The 17768-nt window shown below is 38.4% G+C and overlaps 2 protein-coding genes across 2 annotated transcripts; one reads left to right on the plus strand and one right to left on the minus strand.

The window, feature by feature from the left end:
* Positions 1 to 9034: 9034 nt before the first annotated feature.
* Positions 9035 to 12897, minus strand: LOC113236478 (protein dispatched). Its single transcript, XM_026472565.1, has one exon. The coding sequence runs from the start codon at positions 12840 to 12842 to the stop codon at positions 9477 to 9479; it is 3366 nt and encodes a 1121-aa protein (XP_026328350.1). The 5' UTR covers positions 12843 to 12897; the 3' UTR covers positions 9035 to 9476.
* An 868-nt stretch (positions 12898 to 13765) lies between these two features.
* On the plus strand, positions 13766 to 16794 carry LOC113236484 (V-type proton ATPase 21 kDa proteolipid subunit). Its single transcript, XM_026472574.1, has 2 exons — positions 13766 to 14491; positions 15523 to 16794. The coding sequence occupies exon 1, from the start codon at positions 13847 to 13849 to the stop codon at positions 14459 to 14461; it is 615 nt and encodes a 204-aa protein (XP_026328359.1). The 5' UTR covers positions 13766 to 13846; the 3' UTR covers positions 14462 to 14491; positions 15523 to 16794.
* Positions 16795 to 17768: the final 974 nt, after the last annotated feature.

Genomic DNA, 17768 nt, shown 5'->3' on the forward strand with positions numbered 1-17768 from the left:
TCAAAATAAAAACGACACTTTTCCCTCCAAAAGGTCCAGAGCGAATCTATTCATCTAATCATAGAACCAGCGTTGCCAATGCCCAAAATGTTCAAAATCCCCAAAAATCACGGTTAAAATCCCCAAATTTGGGGAGAACAAAGTTCATATTCCCCACATTTCGAGTTACCATTATTTATTACAAATACATCGCTTAAAAACAATTATAATAAAGAATTAAGAAACTCAAAATGTAACCATCTGTTATATTTGCTGTGAATGTAAAATGTACAGCAAATTATAAAATTAGATGACCTTAAATCGTTTATTTATTTTAATGAGATTCAACATCAATCAAACTTTGAATAAAAGAAATCATATTTCTTTGCCTTATAAAATTAAGTAACTTAATTATTTTGTTGTGCATTAGGTGACACTATGGGTAATATTAGAAAAAATCAATGAGTAAATTAAGTTTCCATCTATATTTAACATTTAAAGTTGACGAGTGCCGAGTGATAAGCTGTGTTGTGGAAGTACCAACTGCTCGGCTTTGTTTATCGATAGCTGATTTCGTTTTTATTCACACCGGGGACGGGCCTAAGTGTGAAAAAGGAACGTGAACTCAACACGCACCGACTGGTAATTTTATAAGGGTAATATTTAACCGTTTACCAAAAAAGCAAGCTGTTTCACAACCAAATAATAATATGCCACTTCTCAAACAAAAGTACCAATTACACATCAAAATATGTACATCAAAAGAACATTTATTTAGCATTGTGTACTAAAATTAAAGCATAACATTTTATCACAATGCATGTCTAACATCTAAATACATAGGTATCTAATATTTCTGGCATACAACAAACGTATGACCACAAATTTATGAGAAAAAACATACCTATTTCACTGAAAAGTACATCAGTCTATAGGAATGAAACACCATTTTGTATGGCATAATGGTCTAATTGTACAAATTGTCCAAAACAATAAGATCAAAAAAAATAATTAAAATTGCACACAAACATTGCAATAAAGTCTAATGCTTGAAATTCGTAGTAATTTTTTTTTGTATTTGCAAGTAAAGGTTCAATTTAGTTCCAATATTATGAATTGCTTACAAGAAAATCAACTTCAAATATAATATTTGTTGTACGTGATTCACTGTATACACGAAGATAATTTATGGAACAACTTTTGAGAAAAATTACGTTAATTTTATTAAAAGAATTGTTATTTTGTTTAGAGTTAATTTAAATTGATGTGCAATCATAATTTTTGTTATGTAAACCATATTTTTGTAAATAAATGAACACTTTCGTTGTACACTGAGAAATTAGCAGAAGTCTAGTTTTGATATATGTTTTTAAATTATTTTTGATAGTAGTTTTGTTAGACAGTTGTTCTAATTGTAGCGAAATATTTGGCTAGATGTGCAAATTATTTGAATAATGAACATAATTTTATACGTATTGAGTTTTCTGATATGCACTTACATATTTCCCATTTTACAATTCAGAACCAAGACGATCTTATAATAATTCTATTTAAGCTGCTTGTTAATAATGCGAGGGATGTGCCATGTTGAAAAACACATCGATATAGTTCATCACAGTGTTTCTAACAATAACGATCAAACTAGCAATGCATCGATAGATAAAACAAAATCATAAAATGTTAGAATTTTCCCCACATAGCACCAATCCCCACAAAATCCCCAATCTAGTTGAAATTGCCCGCAATTTGGGGAGTTTCCCACAAATTGGCAATCCTGCACAGAACACAGAAAACTTCTGTCGTCTAGAGGTAAAAGTGCAAACACTAAACGTCTATTAGAATTGATGGGCATTTTTCTCAGAGTTAGACAGAGAAGAAGCAAGTGAGCACAAAAACAAGATAAAATGGAACATACAATTTTAACTGTCAAAATGTTATTTGCGTTCCTTTTCATCCTCCAAGTCCTTTTCACATACATGACTCAGCATTACGGTACGGCATAAAGTCGCACATAAAATCTAATACTGTAGTACAGTCAAGAGCACATAAAAAATTATAAATTTATTCATTTCCCAATTTAGTTCAACAATGGTAGATCAGGATCTTCCATTAAGTAAATGTATGCTGGTGTCGCGAAGTCTCCACATCAAGCTTGACACTTTGTATGTACTTTGGACTGTTCTTATCGTAAACGACAGAGAGTTGGATTTAAGCTAAGTATAGGTGTGTAACTTAAAGTTGTGAAATTGAGAAAACACAATTTAAAAATAAAAAAATACTGGATGCATCTAATGCGAATAATTTTTAAATAAACATATTAAAGATCCATTTGTAAAAGAGAAATTTATATAGGTACAGAGTGTTATTTTGAAATGGGACAGTTATAGGGAAATCCGAAACCATTGAAGATACAAGTTGGAATGGTTCGTAAGACAATTTCCTTATATCTTCTATGGTTTCGTATTTGCCCATACTGTCCTATTAAAAAAAAACACTCTGTATATACAGTTTTTAAAGTTACCTAGAAATCACATTTTTTGATTTTTTATATTAAGTATAAGTAATAAATCAGAAAAACCGCGCACTTATTAACAATGGGACGAGTTATATTTTTTTCAACTCGTGTTACTCGAGTTGACGTGACTGATAATTCGAGTTAACTCGATTTGGTGTCTGACAGAACAACCGCGAGCCGCGAGTAGAACTCGAACCGACAATACACCGAGTTGGGCACGATTGGAGCACGCTCGAGTCGCCGAACCGACCGAGTGAGAACGAATAGCCGACACGCCGATGTATGAATGAAGTATTCGACTCGGCGGGAACCGACCGAGCTAGCTCGAGTTCACAAAAAGTAGCTCGAATTGTACTCGTTGTGGGAGTAACTCGAGTAAAGTAACTCGACTCGCCCATCCCTCGTGACTCGAGCAAACCGACCGAGTAAGAACGAGTAGCCACTGCTATTGCGATGTATAGAAGTTATTCGGCTCGGCGGGTTCCGAAATATAAAAAAGTAACTCGGGTTGACTCGTAGTGAGAGTGACTATAGTTAAATAATTCGACTCGCTCATCGCTAGCACATAACATTCGTGTTCAGGTTGACAATGACTGATGACACACCCCGGACACTTCATACTCCGGTCGAAAATTATTTACCTACTACTACTGCATACAGCAAGGCGCTATCTGCACACGCGCAAATTCGTGCGTGAAGTGGCAGGGTTACCCATCACTTTCTCGCACTATAGTGTTCTGTGCGCACTATTACGTTACGTGATCAGAGTGGCAACATAGCGAAAATGTTAACGCGAATCTATTATCTATGATTCCGCAAACGAGCAGACGAGCTACTTGAAGAAGGTGGTCATTGTCGCCTATGGACATTTACAACATCCGATGAGCTGCCTATGCGTTGCCAGCCTTTGATAGCGCTGTAAACACGCCTTTTAAAGAACCCCATGTCATAGCGCAATGGAAACACATCAGGAGGAAGATCATTCCACACCTTACAGGTTCGAGAAAGAAACGAACGAGATCCCCGCGTGGTCTTACAATGCCAGGCATGTAAGATGTGGGGATGGACTCTACTCCTTTACCCCAACTTTACTCGGATGGTAGAGACGAGACGGTGGCACCAGTTCGAAAAGTTCCTCAGAACACTCCCCATTATAAAGACGGTAGAACACACACAGAGAGCCAACGTCTCTCCGTAGGCTAAGGGGCTCCATACCGTCTGTGAGTTTGGGATCATCGATAATACGAACAGCCCTGCGTTGGATGGAGTCAAGTGAATCAAGCTGGTATATGGGTGTTCCTGTTCTGAGATGCGAGCAATACTACATATGGGGCCGTACTTGTGTTTTATATAACAAAAGTCGGTGGTCGGTGGCCTGGAGAAAAGTACTGCTTCGCTCTATTGAACACTCCAAACTTTTTTGAAGCCAGTTTGGCTTTGCTCTCCAAATGACTCCGGAACTGGACGTCGTTCTTGATGTCGACTCCAAGTATCCCAATACTCTTTGAGATGGTAAGGGCAGTGTACTGGAACTTTGGCGCTGTCACGAATGGGGATTTTTTTAGCGGTAAACGCGCACACTTGTGTCTTTGCGGGGTTAAATTGTACTAGATTCTGTTGGCCCCATTCTGAGACCTGCTCCAAAGAAATCTCGATTTTTGGACACAAGTTGCCGTCTGTTTTGTTCCACTTGCTGGTATTTTTATATATTTTATATTGTATATTTGTGCGACCTGTATAATTAGGCATCACCGGTACTGTCATCTGCATAGCAATGAATGCTACTAGTTGATAACATATCATTGATATGCAGGATGAACAGGGTTGGTGCTAGCATAGATCCTTGCGCGCCGGCGTTGATGAGCATGGTGTCCGAGCACAATCCGTCGATAGCGACTTTTATGCTCCGCTCAAACAGGAAGCTGGCGATCCAAGTGCACAGCCCTTTTGGAAGCCCGTAAAATGGTAGCTTTGGCAGAAGTGCCTTGTGCCTTTTTCCATATGTGTGGTGGGCCATGCACTTAGCGTTGTAAGTTTCAGCGCAAAACCTACCAAACCAAGGCTGAGAGCGAACACCGACGCGCACTGCAGAGTTTAGAATAAAATATTCCATACCCAACAGTGTCGCGTTGGCAATGGACGCTGCGCAGACGTCATGATCGTCCGAAGAGAAGCTCAATTGCTTCCATGGGAAGGAGGCGTAGAACTCATGCAATCCATCCCAATCAGCTGACTCATAGTGCCTAACACGACGCCTCTCAGGTGGTCGGGGGCGTCTGGCATGGGTAACACCCACCTAACGGATCAGTGGATGATCAGATGTTCCTAAGCAGGCATGGCGAGACACCCGAATGCCTTCTGGGTGAGACGTCAGCATTAGATCCAGTAAGCCAGGGGTATGACCTTCAATGTTCGGTACTCTGGTTGGACCATCGACTAATTGTGTGAGGTCATATGCAGCGGCAAAGTTGCGCACAGCTCTCCCTGTATAATCGGTACGTGCTGATCCTAACTACTCCATGTGGTGGGCGTTAAAGTTGCCGAGAAACAACGCTGAGGGAAGCTGTTGCCGGATTTCGACGAGTCCCTTTTGGACGCACCTTAGGAGTCGGTCAGTTTCCGAGTCTCCGCTATGAGACCTGTACAGGCACGCGTAGATATAGGTGTGGCCCTCGTGATCAACACGCGCGCAGAGTAGAGACAAGTCCTTGTGTTCGAAACTGCCAAGACGTAGACGGCGACATCAGATATCATCCCGAACGTATAAGCACACCCCAATTCGAGAAACAAACTTGTGTTCCAGACTGTATCCGGGGTACATTAGGTACGATACGTTGGGCGTGGTAGATATCTGCGTCTCCGTCAGGAAAAACAAGGCCGGCTTGGACGTCTCGAGATGGTGATGAACGTCATTCAAGTTAGAGTGAAATCCCCTGATATTGCAAAAGTTCACATTTAAAATGGAACAGGGCGCAGCTGTATAAACGTTTTTCCATTTTTTAGCAGCCATAAATTAAAAATATGTAAAAGGAGGGTGAAGCGGATTGCCACAGTCTCAACAGTTACTTGGGTAAAGAATAGACCATATTCCACCCTGGAACACTAAGTGTACCGCCTCCTTGGCGTGGGGGACGGAAGGGCCCCCGTTCCAACCTAAGTTTAGCCGACGTGTTCCACTCCGGGGTCCCAGTCCGGCACGAAGACCAATGCATAGGCTTTTATCACTGGCGGCAGGACAGCCTCTCTGGCTGGGGCAGGCCCGGGTTCGGGTCCTCTACGCACCAGCGGGCGGCCAGCGGACAACCGTTTCACCGGGTCTCCCTGGCCCACACGTCAAAGCGGCACGCTCAGCGCAGCAGAGCAGGATTACAGGACCATGTGAGCCGAGAACTGGTGAGACTGTGTCAAGGACTGTGATTGTGGAAGGAGGAGTACTCGCGCGCGCAGTCGGAACACATCCAAAGATGCTTTGCGATAGACTCCGACGCGAGTGTGGTCGCTAACCAGTCGAGTCCTATGAGGGGCTCTGCCACCAAGCTAGGCGATATTTAAATATTACTTGAGACCATCGTAAAGCCTCACAACCTGAGATCTCATAAGGAATCAGTTATTCATTTGGCACTACCCAAGAGTCACGTGTAGGGAATTTAGAGTCACAACCTACGGACGCGAACAAAACCGATTAATTACTCCCAAAACGTAATTCACTAACTAGAGTAATATTGAAGATTTATTTAAAAAATATATTAAAAGCACTTAAAATGTTACGTTTTGGACATGTACTTATAAATAAGGTAACCAAGGTATTTGAAATTGCGTGTCCAAGTTGATCATCATTACATAATTAATAATTAGGTATATTCGCTACTTACGTATATTATTCGAGAACCCTTGTCTACTAGTTCACGAAGTCATGGCGCCTCATTATATTGATATAATAAATCTGTATTTTTATACATACATATTTTACTCTGCAGTAAATAAATGAAGAAAACAATAACTGAATGAGTCTCAGACATAAGCTTTTTACTTACTTCGTTTCATCTTTCGGAAAATGGTGATAAACAGTCGCACACAGCACAATTCACGACCATTATAAATAGTAACGTGAAATTATGTTTTATATTAACGTACAAGTTTCGTAATGAATAAATGAAAACTATATTCAAGTACCAAAGCCGTCTTCGCGCGAAAACGACACGCCGGCAGCCTTGTTGTCGTTAAGTCAATGTGCGGGGCGTGGTGCGGTATCTAAAGCTAGGGTGGAGCGGAGCCCCCCGAATGGATTCCCGCCTTGTCGTGGCGGGAGGGCTCTAGTAGCCGTGGTCGATTTCATCCCACGGTGAAGGTAAGAGGAACTCACGGGCCGGCCGATGGAGCTAGGCTGGCCCGAGGAGGATGGTGGGCGCGATGGATGGATGTGTCGTTGCTGCTCGCCCTGTCCTCCGCGTCCGAATTTGGGCGATTGGCCCGTATGGTGGGCGCTCCAAAGGACTCTTTACGTATAGTCACTACCAACAAATCCGCCGCGGGGGCTGGGGGAGCGTCCTCTGAACTTCACAGTTGAGGGGATGTTGTCCTGGGTAGCGGACTCGGGGGAGTTCGCTGCCCAGCATGGAGGGGCCCGAGATGGAAGGCTCGTCTGGTGTTCGTCGACCTTACGTTTGGAGTCGGGGGACCTTTATGTCTCCCTTCTCGGGGAAGGTCTGCGCTGAGCGCGGCCAGCCGCTGGTGGAGGTGCGGACGAGCGATAGCGTACCCGTGCCTCTACCTGCAGCGGATAGGAGGAACACCCCGGGGGTTTCGTGCGGTCGGGTTGCTCCCCTTCAGGGTTCAGCCCAGTCCCACATAACCCTGGCTCTGCCCCCGCAGGGCCGGGCTATCTATAAGCAGATTACCTCGGGTAATAAAAGAAAAGGGTGGAGCGGAGTGTCCGTTCTCTTTACTTTTTGTTCTCTGCCGATGACTCAAAATTTATCTCTTTCAGTGCCTCTACCGACTTTACCGTGATAGTTGTCGTTAGCGATCGCGTAAATTACTTCACAATTTTGTATGGTGAATCAGGTATACAGAGCGCCTCTAGCGGTCACAATAAGAAATAAATGGCACAGGTGATGGGAACTGTAACATACCTTCTGCTAAGTTATATTTAAGTTACGTTATATTATCATGTATGATAGTTAATTTAGTCTTAGCGAATGTTGCGGTTCACAAATTCTTCTCGAAAAAGAAGTTATTGTGCAGTGCATGATTCAAAGTCGACCTCATCGCTACTTTCCATCAGGTGAGATGAAGATGAAATGCATACACTAAATTTATATTATTTAAAATAACCTTATAAAGCACTTTATCATTCGTAGTACGTTGAGGAACTGACGGCGATACGCCATATGTTATGCGTGATGTGTAGTCGTAGTACGTTATAATAGCTATTAATTTTTGGGCAATCACTAATCAACAAAGACAAAAATAATTAGAAAAATTTAACATTTTATTTAATTTTTTCCACAATACTTAACCGTTAAGTACAGTCAAGAGCACATCAAGCTTGACCGTTCTTATCGTAAGCGGAATAGAGTTGGATTTAAGTCGTAAGTGTAAAGCTTGACGTGTTCTTGACCTTGTACAATAATAATACCAACTTAATATAGACTAAAGATCTAATAAGAATAAATTTCAGTGCTTTACATTAATGTACCATACATACAATTAAATCGTCTTCGGCTATACGGTAGATATATTTAACATCAAAATTATGTACATTGACTTATACCTTAATATGTATACATATATACCTATATTAAGTGTATAAGACAACGTCATACGGCAATGTTTATTTCATTAAAATCGAGACGTCACGGGTTTTTCTTTTTTAAGTTTTGGCGCCTATAGCTGATTTCCAACCTGCTTCCATTTCCATTACGTGGAATAACGCGAATCGGCGCTACGTAGCGAGACTCGACATTAAACTATATAACTATATTTGATAGCGTGATAAAATGTGTACAAAATTCAAAAATATTTACGTGTTTGTTAGTTCCACTTTAAACACTGGATAAACTTAATTAACTATATTTAGAACCTTAGCTACCATTTATCTTTTGAATATGGCACTAACATCGAGTATAACAAAATAAAAATCTAGATTTTTATCAACATTTTTCCAATTACGTGAACTTGTTTAAGAATAACAGCAAATGGGATAGTTTATAAATGCATAATTATAATTCCCAAATCACGTCAACATTAATCAAACAAATATATAATCTCTTCTCATATTCGTGAGAAATGTTAAAATGTGGAAACATCAACTTACAGTAAAATAATACTTTAAATCTAACATTTATTTAATGATTAAATTACAAGGAACATATTGTTTTTGCAATTAAAAATAGTACACAATAGCTTTACAAATGAGTTTTAAAAAACGAATAACGCTATTTTAAACAATTTGCAAAATGAGACCAAGGTATTTTAGAATACTATAATAGTACACTACAAACTTTAAGTACTTCTAAGTTTCCTTTACATAAATATATAATATTATATTATATTTCGATGAATAACATTTTGTTTGTAAATTGACATAGATTACAAAGGTACGGTACCTTGAATATATGGAATACTGTTCATTTGCGATTTAGGTTTGTGCAAAATAGTAACACAAGCGCGGGAAGATATTGTATCGCAACATTCGTTTCAAATTAATAACATCATATTTTTTGTAACACAACACGATAACAGTGATCAAGCTAAGCTCGATTAAATCTTGTATTGTCGTACGTACATGAACTATAGGTATATGTGGTAATTATTGTCACAATCATTCCTACTATTTGAGATTCAATAATAATAACTATTTACAAAAAGTAAACGGGGCAAAAAAGTCAAAAAGGCTACAAAAAACTTCCTCAGATATTCAAATAATTTAACACCAGTTAAACGTGAAAAATAGTCCTAAGTACTATAATAAGATTAACATTCAGTCGTCGTCATTTGATAGTGTACCTTCCGCAATACTGGCTTTTTTGTCCGATGACAATTTTCTTTGAGATTCAAAGTCATCGTGCAAAACAACAGTAGTGGCGCTGATGTTGGAAGGACTATGGGAATGAGTGACATTCGTACGATTACTGTCAGCCAGATGCTCCAACTCATGACTTTCCAAATTGGGAACTCCTGAGCAAACGGAACTAACACGTGAGGCCGATTTCCTATCTTCTATGGGAGTATCTTTTGATGCAGTACGACCGAAGATAAAGAGCAAAGAACACAAAAAGAATGTTGCGTAAACCCAACTGATTGACATGATCAAAGCCAAAAATGTACCTATCTGAGAGTAAGGGAGAAGATTAGAACGTAAAAGAAATATCCCCGCAAAGCCCGAAGTGAGTGCGGCAGCAGCGGTGGGCCCTGCAGAAGCTGAGAGTGCATATTTCACTCTGGCAGATTTTGGACCATAGGCACTGGTGTAACTCAAAGCGTAGTGAAGACTAAAATCTACAGCTAACCCTGCTGAAGTCGATATAGCTACGCTTTCCAGTACATTGAGCTTCCATTCACTTAACACTAAAATAGCGATCGTGACAGTCGCTGAAAATATCATAGCGCTAAGCGCACAGACACTGACGACAAAACTAAATGTGGCCGGTATTAGAACCACGAAACCTAAGCTAGCGGATAATAATAAAGCCATCACAGTACCACTCGCTAAAGTTCTCTGTAAATCGTAAAATTGAAAATCTGATAAAAACCAGCCCCGTTTCAAGCCAGGTGGAGCGGACACCAATTCATGTAGAGTCCAGTTTTCAACATGCAGGAAAAACGTATTCATTGCTGCATAGGACATTGAATAAGGAACAACGCTTTCAAATTCTACAACAATGGCGGCAACAGTTGGCGGACTGGCTCTCCTCAAAAACTTTGGCCCAGCTACTCCTGGCATGAAAAGTTCACGTGATGTTTGATAAAGTGATTCCATTGCTTTAACAATGCAAAAGTTGAAAACTTCCTTCTTGTAGGGAAATCTTGATATGTCACAACAAGGTGTTCTGTTTATTCTGTCTATGTTATCTATACAACGTCGGCTCATAAAAGTTCTGAAACTTTCAATGAAACAGTTAGGAAGCAGAGGGCCTAGAGTTGGCTGGTAAAAGGGCTGAGTTTTAAGCCTATTGCAAAAATCGAGCAACCACAACTGTGATTTCGGATCGGATATTGAGAAGCTGTCGTCAAACACTAAATATCCTTTTGAAGCTGGATTCATATGATTACTATTATCAATAGCCTCAATGCCCCATACCCATCGCAAAGGCATTTTACTGCCAGTCCCTATGTCTTTACCAAACCGTTCGAAAAGAAATTTATCCCTGTATAGCATATCATATTGTTCGAATGGATGTGATGTCTGAAACAACTGGAATTGGTTAGAGTCTGGCAACTGGAGCCCAGGAAAGTAGAAAACTACAACAATACTGGCAATTCCAATAGCACCCAATATTACAACAAACACTATATGTAGTTTTGTTATGCAAGCTATAATAAATCTATTCATTATTACTCTGATATCCTCCCAAATCTCATTTGCAGCTTTATGCATTATGCCTATAATATTTTTTTTATTTGTAGACCATTTTACATCTATTATGAATACTGATACAGGCAACCAAGTTATCATTAGAAAAAAGTTGACTAGAACAGCTGTTCCAGCGAATACGCTAAAACAGTTAATAGCTGGAATGTAGCTTACATAGGAAGCAAAAAATGCAATTGCAGTTGTTATAGTTGTAACAAATATAGCTACCACTGAATGTTTCAGGGTTTCTTCAAGAATCTGTACAAGAATAGTTTCTCCTGCACTGGATACATTCTTTATGTCGTTTAAGCCATTGTCTTGGTTAACCACATTGTCACGAATCAATTGCTTTCCTACCATTTTCCAAACTTTTACATATAGAAATGCATCATCAGCCCCAATACCTATTACAACAACTATGACTAATAAATTCATAAAAGGAAAAAAGTACAAATTGAACACATACACATACAAGAAGTATGCTATTCCAAGTGAATATGTAATAGCTGTAAATAACAGCAAAGTGAGTATTAGAGATTTAGTATAAACCAACACACACAGGAATACAAAAATTCCCCCTAGACCTATCAACCAAGTGTCTTGTATAACCCATAAGTCAAAAAGTGCATTTTTCAGTCCAAAGTCTATGGCCGGTATAACAAGAGTATCATAAGATAGGTTTGAACTTTGTAATTTATTATAATATGGTAATACTGTACTACTAGCTGGCAATGGAAGGAATATCATAGCATTTCTGACAAAACTTTGTGAATAGTCAGGAGGTGAGAATGCCTCAGTGTCTACTAAATAAAACAATAAATTGTACACTGCATCATACTGTGCACAATACTTAGGGACATTACAACGATCTAATTCGCATGAGGCCATTAAAGAGAAATTATGAAAATAGGCTGCACATTTTTTCAAAATAACAGCAGTCTTGTTCACATCCTCCCTAGTCACGTTTTCGCAAGAATTCTTGCCAGATATTAAAGCTATGTAATTTGGCACGCTCCACACGGGGCAACATATGTCCTCCGAGTGAGTCGACCTTTGGCATAATTCATAATACTCATTGCCCCCTAATTTCACAAGCAAAGATTGTAATGTGCACATTTTCTCCACATTATCAAAAGTAAGTAGAGATGTGTTATCTATGTTATGTATAACTAAATGAGCATAGTCTGCCATTGGTGCGCCACAAGTTCCATAAGCATAATTATGGTAGATTGGCATATCAGGTTTCCGTTCCATCTCTTTTAGAGTCTTCCACTGTTTCCTTGTATGATCTCTGATGAATTGGGTATCTTCATCTTCAAATGAAACATTTTTACCAAACCCCCAATGTACATGATTGTTAGAATTATTTAATTCTGGAGGATCATACCAAATTTTCTCAAACCCTGTACTGTTATTACCTTTTTTCTTTTTCTTCCGATCTTTTTTCTTAGGCGGGTGACCATGGCTTGACCTAGGTCTATCTGGTCTGGTCTTATTACTGTAAGTGCGATTCATACGAATTTGGTCTTCTATTTCTTGAGGGTTTACAGCGAGCCGCTTGGAAGGTCTCGTTTCGTCGATGAGATTTTCCCACGCTATGAAACGACTCGCCAAAGTTGTGCCTCGGGTTTCGAACCCAACTAAAGGATCGGAGAATGACGGTAGTTCGCGACACACAAGCGGGATTACGGTGAAGATAGTGGATATGGCACTTACAGCAAACAGAACTAGGTAAGAGTGTCGAACAATAAACCTGGCGTAAGCGGACAGCATCTTCTAATGTATTCTTCCACGACTTCATAATTATATGCCTACTCCATGTTTCGCCGGTGGAACACGTCATGTCCTTTTTACTGCGGTTAAAAGTAAAAGCACCTTGCATTTAGAAATCACATTGTATGTACAAATAAAAACACTATGACCACAACTATGACAAATCCACAACCACGCAACGCACAAACATTAGAAAAGCCAAGTGAATGGAATGAATTGAATGAACATCAACATTGCCAAAATTTTTTTTTTTAAATTATTAAGGCTTTGGCAAAGCCATCAGCCTAAACATGAAGTATAATTATGTTTCTGTAATTATGGCCGCCACAAAGAGGATAGGCAATTTGATGCGGCGTGCTTGGATTGACTCGGGATTCCTTAAAACGGGCCGATACGGGTATTTTAGTTCGAGATTCGTATAATTTCGCGTTTTAATCTTCGATTAAGGCACAATGTCACTATCCTATTCCACTTTAAACTAGATTTCACAAAATAATTGAAAGTCAAAATAAAAACGACACTTTTCCCTCCAAAAGGTCCAGAGCGAATTTCACATTGCCAAAACCAGCCAACAAAATTTTTTTTGACAGCTGTTGATGGAGTGAATGCTTCGATCCCTACGATTCGACCACTTCAATTTTTTTGAACGCAGCTGTGGCCGATATATTTGCAATTGCAATGGCAAAAAAGTACTATAAATAATATAATTGTTTTCTGATTTGGAAACCATAACAAACATAAAAATTTAAACAGTACGTTCATTCTGTTTCCCTACAACCTATAGTATTTCGCAATTTCATTAGAGAATACCTTTTAATTTTTTTTTTAGTTAATCTTAAATCACGAGCTTTTGACCATAGAGTGGCAACTCTCTTCTTGTCTGTGACGTCTTGTGATCACAAGACTTCTAGTTTTCTGTCAAGGCAAAAATTGGGCGAAAAAAGGCCGTCCCTTTCGGGATTTTTGGGTAGAACTGCTTGAAATTGCTCAACAAATATCTCAAGATGAGATACTTCTTAAGTTACCTCTTTTTGTTGCTAGTGAGTATCTTGGTGGTGATAAGTTCTATGTTCTATTTGCTGAACGGAAGGGGTGAGCAACTGAGTATTGGGTGGTTCCTGGAGAATACTTCCCCGTACATGTGGGGAACACTGGGAATCGCCTTCGCGGTGTCCTTCTCAGTGGTGGGCGCCGCGATGGGCATCCACACGACTGGAACGAGCATCGTCGGCGGCGGTGTCAAAGCGCCCAGAATCAAGACCAAGAACTTGATCTCCGTAATTTTTTGTGAAGCCGTCGCTATATACGGCCTGATCACTGCTATTGTGCTGTCGGGCATGCTGGAGAAGTACACGGAACCGATGGGGTTAAGTGTAAAGCAAAACAACTGGATGGCTGGCTATGTAATGTTTGGGGCTGGACTTGCTGTAGGGCTGGTCAATCTGTTCTGTGGTATCGCCGTAGGCATTGTGGGCTCAGGCGCAGCCCTGGCTGATGCTGCCAACGCAGCTCTGTTTGTTAAGATCCTCATTGTAGAAATCTTCGGTTCAGCTATTGGTCTGTTTGGCCTCATTGTAGGCATTTATATGACGTCAAAAGTCAGAATGGGCAACCAGTAATCTAAGAAGTAAATACTTGAATAAACACTTGTAAGTACCATGTATTTATTGTTGCTGTTGTAATTGTGACGTAAACTCATATTTTCATAATTATTATATTGGAATTTAACCGCACTTCTTCGGATAAGAATGGACCTATTCTATTGTAATCTATTTGAGATTTAATATTTGTAATTTGTTTGTTACCTAGTGAGTTGGGTACATGTCCATTTGTAGTGTTGTCAGTTGTAAAATAATCTTCATGAACTAGAGTCATGTGAGGATGCATAATAATAGTATTATCTACAATATTTGCTTCAATAATATTCAATTCTTCTTTTGAGTCCTATACATATAAGAGTGTATTTCTGTATACTAAAGTATATTTAATGTAATTGAACTGCATTTGATTGATTTTAATTGTGAATAATAATTGTGGTTACTATTCACTTCAACGTGCCTATTCCTGTTCTCCGTCCGACATTCATTGGAAACAATTACCGTACAATTAGTTAATACTCAAACCAAATCAAAAGACAATGTGTCAAATGTGAAGCTTCAATGACATGTCATGCGTCTTTTCATTTGTCGAGTATCACTTATTTGACAGTAGTTGTTTTGGACGGATGTTGGACAGAGAATAGGTGTAGACCCCCTGTGTCTTTTTTTGAAAGGCCTTACCTTGCTAAGATTTTGTTATTGGTGTTTAATCTAAAGAACACTTTTTAAATTGTACAAATTTTTATTTTTCACTTGACAGTGTTAATTGCATTATATTGTAGCCACTTTATGCCCCTTTTGAAAAACTAAAGTTATGGCATTATTTTTTAAACTATTAAAATTTATTTCAGGTTAAAAATACTTTAAATTAATTTCAATTATTTGAATGGGGTTACCAGAGTAACAAGTGAGATATTTTAATAAATTATGATATGTTATTTATTGAATAATTCTGATTTGATAAATATAATAACATCTTGAGATGGCTCTAGCAAGCATTGGAATGTTGTCAAACTGTAGCCTCTAGGCCTATTGTTATGATACTGTGTTAGTTTTAATTTTTATTTATTTTTCATTTTCAGTGTACAAGCTGCACTGGTTCTCCTGCCTTGACCTTATAAAGAAAACCAAAAATCGGCCAGTGCCCAAATTGTAACTTAGCGCAAAAACTCAAATTTAAAATAATACCACAATGTTAAATTATCATTGTTACTGTGTTTTTAAGCTACAACTTTGTGAAAATTAATTGGTTTTGTAAATAATATCTGGTCTTAGCACTTGACAATATTTCGAACTTGAAGATTCGTAAACTTAACTGATGGTCATAGTAAACAATATTAATATGGCCTAAGTTAAAAAAAATATTGTTTTCTCACTTTCTTTGCTAATAATTTTTTACTGTTTGAAGACTTCAATTACTGCATTTTTGTGCTAAGGTAACAGATATTTGTATGGACAGTTTTGTTGTACTGGAGTGTTTTTGTGACTTGTAACCAATAGAATTAGTTTATGTAATACCATAATGCACTGTGTCTCAAATTTAATGACTAGATACAAATTGTAGGGTCTTTATTTTATTCAACTTGTACTTAACATCTTTCTGTACGTTACTAATATTGGGAGTGATTATTTAATTGTCACACCTTTTTGGTTTGCTAATTTTATATTTACAATGTTGTATCCAGTCATTATAAAGGCTTAAACATTCCATGAAACCATTTATCATCATGTGAAAACTGATTGGTTTATTGAATCAATAGCCCTTACATAGTGTATATAAAATTAAATATTGGAGTAGTTCAAGTATTCAGATTAAATAAATCAATAAGAATGACATAAATCCAAAGTTAAAACCATAATACATGTACATGCAATGTATTTATAGGGTGCTTGTCCACTTTAATATTTTAAACGTGTGCTATTAAAAATCAACAAAATCAAAACCATATCCATTCAGATAGATTATTCTAGTGGACTAACAGCTTAAGATTGTCCTAAAGTCTACAAAATAATGTTTTTTTCTTAAATATTTGATAATCCCACTTATAAAATTATTTTAATTGTAACTTCCAAATTTTGTAAATATTAGTTTGCTTCCCTATACTAATTTATTACTTTTAAAAATTCATATCCATAAACGTTACATAGGTGTTGTTGTATATGCCATGTATTGAGTGCTATCATCGAAATAAGTGGAGGTTCAATCGATGCGTCAAAAGGCACATTATTGCATACATTTTGGAACAAAAAATGATTGAAAAAGTGTTATATCAGTCTTAAATACCGTTAACTGATGTAATTCTAAGATAAATATACTTTATTTGTGCAAATGTAGATATTATGTATGTTGATGAATAAATAGACAAAGTTAGAAAGTGTTTTATTTAAGATTAGAAATGTACTATTTTTCCGGAGCTAAATGGCGAATTTTCGTTTTTTTAACAAACTAACGTTCCGTGCTCTTTACAGGTGCCATGGTCACGGCGTCACGGCTGAGTCAGAAATAATAGCAACACCCAATGTATAGCAATCGCGAAAACCTAAGATCTCCTGACAAACTATGAGTCACGATCACTGATCTCTAATAATACAAGTCTCGCGTTCCAACGGGTCAGGCGTTGAGATTAGCGAGTATAGTGTCTGATACTAGCTACCCAGCTAAAGGTAGCTACTGTCGACATTACACGCCCTATCTCAACATAAAAGGTTTTTCTGACAGGCTTAATGCGAATTCATGTCGATAAGTGTGACGACTCTTATTCTACGAGTACATATATCGAATAGGTAGCGTAAAATTGCTCCGGGAGAAGGCGAATAAACTAGCGTTACAACTTGGGGTACAAGCGCTGGAAAACAGCAGTATTTTCAATCCGTTTAATTTTCCAATCGCACACTAAAGTACGAGAGACATTTTTTTATTGTCCGCCCAAAATTTTAGGAGTCCAAACAACCTCAAATGGCTTTGGTTGATTGAGCATAACAGTGAAAGTGTTGAATCGTTCACTTAGGAAAAAATATATAGTATAATCTCAGTATCGAGTATTAAAAAAAACCGACCTCAAAAGTCATTCACCCCCTAGTTTGCCATCCTTAGAGGTGGAATATTTTCTTCAAATTGAAATGGGATTACTCCTAAGGTTACCCTCCTGTAAACAGAATCATCAAAATCGGTTCACAAATTGTTGTTTTGCCGGAGTTGAGAACCTCCTTATTAACTTCATGCAGTCGAGGTCTCGGATAACGACTTCACGCATTCGTGGTTTCGGCTGCATGAAGTTATTACGACTTCAGTTACGAAGTCAATCTACCCCAAAACAGTTGGGCAAAA

Source organism: Hyposmocoma kahamanoa, unplaced genomic scaffold (genome assembly GCF_003589595.1).
Source record: "Hyposmocoma kahamanoa isolate Upper Pololo Valley unplaced genomic scaffold, ASM358959v1 92, whole genome shotgun sequence".
In the NCBI taxonomy this organism is placed as follows: domain Eukaryota; kingdom Metazoa; phylum Arthropoda; class Insecta; order Lepidoptera; family Cosmopterigidae; genus Hyposmocoma; species Hyposmocoma kahamanoa.